The sequence below is a fragment of the Panthera pardus genome, unplaced genomic scaffold, assembly GCF_024362965.1.
Source record: "Panthera pardus isolate Hobbes unplaced genomic scaffold, ASM2436296v1 HiC_scaffold_12, whole genome shotgun sequence".
Lineage (NCBI taxonomy): Eukaryota > Metazoa > Chordata > Mammalia > Carnivora > Felidae > Panthera > Panthera pardus.
Window position 1 is genome coordinate 52439626 of NW_026526677.1, and position 4491 is coordinate 52444116.

Genomic DNA, 4491 nt, shown 5'->3' on the forward strand with positions numbered 1-4491 from the left:
TCCAGTCACAATCTTGTATGTGGTTGTGCAAGTACTAGAGTTCAGAACTTTTAACTCACCATCTCAGGAATTTTCTCTTTTGTAAGTTGCTTACTGTGCTTATTTATACCTCATTTCTTTCCACCTCCTTCTATGTGGAAAAAAATATTTCTTCAATTTTATAGGGCCTAGATTGCTTTATATTCTGTCTAAAAAATAGCATATGCATTCCTCAATGATTGCATATTTGTTCTGTGCATCTTTGTGCCCTCAAACTCTAACAAAGTTTCTATACCAGAGCAATTGCCTAGGAAGTCTTTGCTTAATTAATAGTAGGCCCTAATAGCTTAACGTTTCATTGCTGGGACATCTTCTGATGCTGTGACATGTTAGTACACCAAAGCAGAAACCTATACGCACATCGCAGAGTGAGTCTTCGAATTCTGAAGATGAAGCTTCAAGCACAGACACTGGTGTGAGGACACCAAAGAAGAGGCTTTGTGTGATAACTTCTCTGAAACCCAGTAAATCTCATTTCTCCACATGTGAGCAATTCTTGCAAGAGCCTTAGCCCTCTGAGGGTTGCACCAGAAAAGGCGCAGTCTTTGCTTGGGCAAAGATGGGAAGAGAAGAAAATTACTGGCTTAGTTGGAGGTAATGGAAAGAGATTTACTTATGGACTCTAGCTATTATTCATCATTCAGACCTGACATTTAAATACTGTGGTCTTTTTCAACTGCATTATGCAACTAGGTTAAAAACAGTAATAAATTAATAACAATGTTACAACCAAGGGCATTGATACCCACAGTTTTATATTTAAAAAATTACTTGTATAGAAATGTAAATACAGTATTAACTGGGATTTATTTCTCAACTATAGAGTTCATCCTCCTGAGTTCTCATATTTCGGACAGAATAGAACTCCAAAGATTGGGAAAAATTTTTAAAAAGTCACAGAAATGCGAGATTTTTCTTGGGGGAGCATTAGGATTTGAAGCAGAGGGATAGAGTCAAGAAATTGTTTCAGATTTAAATTTACTTCTTTCCTTGAACTTACTATCTCAATTTATTTGAGCTATGAGTTCCAACCCAATTTTCCATTAACTGATTTATAAGTCGTCATGTATTAGAAATGCAGAGATCCTGTTGTCCTTATTACCACCCTTTCTTCAGTAATCTCTGGATTCCTTGCTTGACCTCCTGGGTTCGCACTCCATAAACTATAGGGTTGAGGGCTGCAGGGATGACATGGTGGAGGACGTTGAGCAGGACTGGCACATTGGGTGAGACCTTCTTATTCACCACATGAGTGAGCACGAAGACCAGAAGGATGGTGCTGAAGAAGAGGATAAGGATGAAGTGGGAGCCACATGTGCTCAGGGCCTTGGCCACAGCACCCTCTGCCTTGAGTCTCAGCACCGCTCGCAGTATGAGTGTGTAGGAGAGGAAGATGAGGATGAGGTCGGATCCTAGCAGTGTCCAGCCTCCAGCAAACTGGAGGAGGCGATTGATGGTGACATCATCACAGGAGAGCCTGGAGACAGACATATTGGCACAGATGCAATTCTCAATGACATTTCTCCCACAGTAATGGAGCCGGGCAGAGAGGATGGGAATGGACACAGTAAGAAGTGCATTCCTGGCCAAAATAAAGACAGCAGCCTTGACTACAAATTGGTCGGTGATGATGGATGGGTACTTCAGTGGGTGGCAGATATAGCGGTCATAGGCCATGACCATGAATGTGCAGGACTCCATGGAAAGGAAGCAGTTCATGATGTACATCTGGAAGAAGAAGGCATAGAAACTGATGGACTTGAGGTCAAACCAGAAGATGGCCAGGACTTTGGGGATGACAGTGAGGCAGACAACAATGTCCAGCAGGGAGACAATACTGAGCAGGTAGTACATGGGCTGGTGTAGAGAGACCTCCAGCCGGATGGTGATTAGGAGAATAACATTAGCCCCCATGGCCAGGAGGAATAGGAGGCTGAGGGGCAGGGACAGCCAGAGCTGCCAGCTGGGGGACCTGACAAAACAATTCAGGAGAAAGTCTGAAACCCTAGTGGAGTCATTTCCATGAGTTGTCATCTTGTGGATTCTGTTTCTACAGATTTTCTTTGATGATCTAAAAAATTAGGATCAAAATTAACCTCTGACTGTGGTTAAAATGAAATAAAAAAATTCGAGTTCATTGGATGTAACTTATGGCTCCATCAGGTTATTTTGCCTTAACTGGGGATTTTGCATGTTACATACAGAAAAAGAAATTCATTTAAATCTTCAGCAAATTTTGTTTCTCCTCATTTCCTGAATATTTCTAATTTCTTAATGAAACAATCTTATAAAATCGAATTAGTAATTTCAGTTAGCTAGGAGCAGCATGTTTACTTTTGAACATTGTGATAAAATAGACCCCCTGATTTCAGCAATGTGAAGGTGGTGAGATTTGTCTTCAGTAATTCCTCTCTCAATCTCTCTACCCAGTTGCCTAGATAATGTCCCCAGTTTCCACAGCAGGTACTGCTCAGTGTTGTGACTCCTTTCTTTCTGTGTGCTTTTTATTTACCCTTTATATACAGGAGACACAAAGATTATCTTTGTTCTCAAGGAAGTGACAATCCACTGGGGGTGATAAGGTTAGATAAATATAAAGACAATGATAAGAATCATGACAGAGCAGTATGCAGAATATTTTGAGAGGGGGTAGGTGAAGATGAACTTCATTCACATGAAAGTGAAGTGTTCCCAGGACTCCTCTCCTGCTGACTTTTAAAAGCAAGTCCAAAGAAAGTCATGAAAAAGAGTTGCCTGTTGCAGTGAGAGATGCCTGCAACATGTTTGAGATCAGCATATCTGGAGTCTTAAAAATCATGCTGTGTAGGGTCCCTAGATTTGTTCACCTGGCACTGGTGTTCTGTTCAGATGTCATCCCATGTGTGGAAATTACTCTGCTTCCTCAGTATTTAAACTTAACTGTTTTGCATTTGTTTAGCTAACAAGAAAATAAAAATGTCTGCAGTGTATTCAATGGATTTTCAATACTTACTAGGCACTGTGTTAATCTATATTTGGAGCATTATCTCACTTGAGATTAAAACAACTATGTGAGGTATGTCTTACCTGACTTTACAAATGAGGGAAATGAGGTGAAGAAAGGTTGAGAAAATTCCAAGATCACTTACAATAATACTCAGTCTAGATGCAAAGTTCTATTTCGTTTAAAACCCAATTTTTAGCCACCTATACTGTACTACTTCTAATCAGCAAAGGAACATTGGTTAGATAGTCTGTCAGAATTCCTGAGCCGTATAATGCCATGATATTGTGTTTCGTTCTTCAATCTCTGTAAAAAGAAACCTATCCCCCTAGGGTAACAACAATTTTTGAAAGTTGATTACCATAGTAGCGAGGCATTTTTGGAATGGAGGCTGAGGTGATAAGAAAGGATTTTTAATAGAAGTATGAACCAAGAACTGAAACTAGTTTTCAATGATCAGAAGCCATTGGATGTAGCTGTTAAAATGACACATTTGTTTTCATCTGTGTATGTCCTTGCTCCCACACTTCCTGTCCTGGTCACTTTGTTTTTTGTTAGACCTCAACCCTTCTTATCAATGGCCCTGGGAATTGCTGGGTCAGAGAAAGGTAGTAGGAATTACCCTCTGCTTCGCCAACTCCTCTTCATTCCTTTTGATGTTCTGCTTCAAAACCAAGGGAGTGTTGTCCTATTAGTGTCTGCCAGGAACTGTGTGTCTGTCTTGGGAAGCAAAAGTAATTTCAAAACAAGCTCCCACTCCTTTTCCTGTTTTTAAGGACAGCATATGTTAACAATGCCTTGGTAAATTTCAGAGTGGTTTGAAAGTTGTCTCATCTGTGTCAGTGAGACAGTATATACAAGGTAGACTTGCTGTTATACCAGCTAATTTTATCCCAGCACATGCAAATTTCAGTGTCAAATTCTGACACTACTTCCTCCTGTCAGGATTTGTCTTTTGCACTTAATTTTTTGTTCCAGCTTCTTCTCTGCTCACATCTTATGTAGTAACGTTATAGCACTCTCATTCTTAGCTCGGCCTCAAATCTCACTGTAGTTAAACTGGATGTAGGATCCCTGCTTGATTTCTAGAGGATTCAGCCACATGGAAACACCTCTACTGCAGGAAAAGAGGATCCATAAGGAAACCTAGAAGAAGCAGATTTTTTTTTTCTGAGCAGTCTTGGAAAGCTTATTTCCAGCACTAAGATAGAATGCCTGGAGAGCACAAAGGAATAATTTTCCATCTTATTTTTAAGTCTTTTTTTTTCTATTTTTCTCCTTTCTCTGTTTTTTTCAACCAATAATTTATTCACAAGCAATGAGTATCTACTCAGCTCTAGGGCTAAAGTACTTGGATATACATATATATTTTTCTTTTCCTTTTTCAATCTTCCTCTGCAATGAGAGACTCTCTGTGGCAACAGTAAGACTGAGGCCCCAAAGCTAGTTACTTCTTGCTTCCATCAGGG

General features: G+C 39.9%; 1 protein-coding gene across 1 annotated transcript; it reads right to left on the minus strand.

Moving 5' to 3' along the window:
* Positions 1–1137: 1137 nt before the first annotated feature.
* Positions 1138–2079, minus strand: LOC109261333 (olfactory receptor 56A3-like). Its single transcript, XM_019439886.2, has one exon. The coding sequence runs from the start codon at positions 2071–2073 to the stop codon at positions 1138–1140; it is 936 nt and encodes a 311-aa protein (XP_019295431.2). The 5' UTR covers positions 2074–2079.
* Between the last annotated feature and the right edge of the window lie 2412 nt (positions 2080–4491).

Coding starts and splice junctions, on each gene's coding strand:
- LOC109261333 (XM_019439886.2), bottom strand. CDS start 2,073: ATGACAACTCATGGAAATGACTCCACTAGGGTTTCAGACTTTCTCCTG.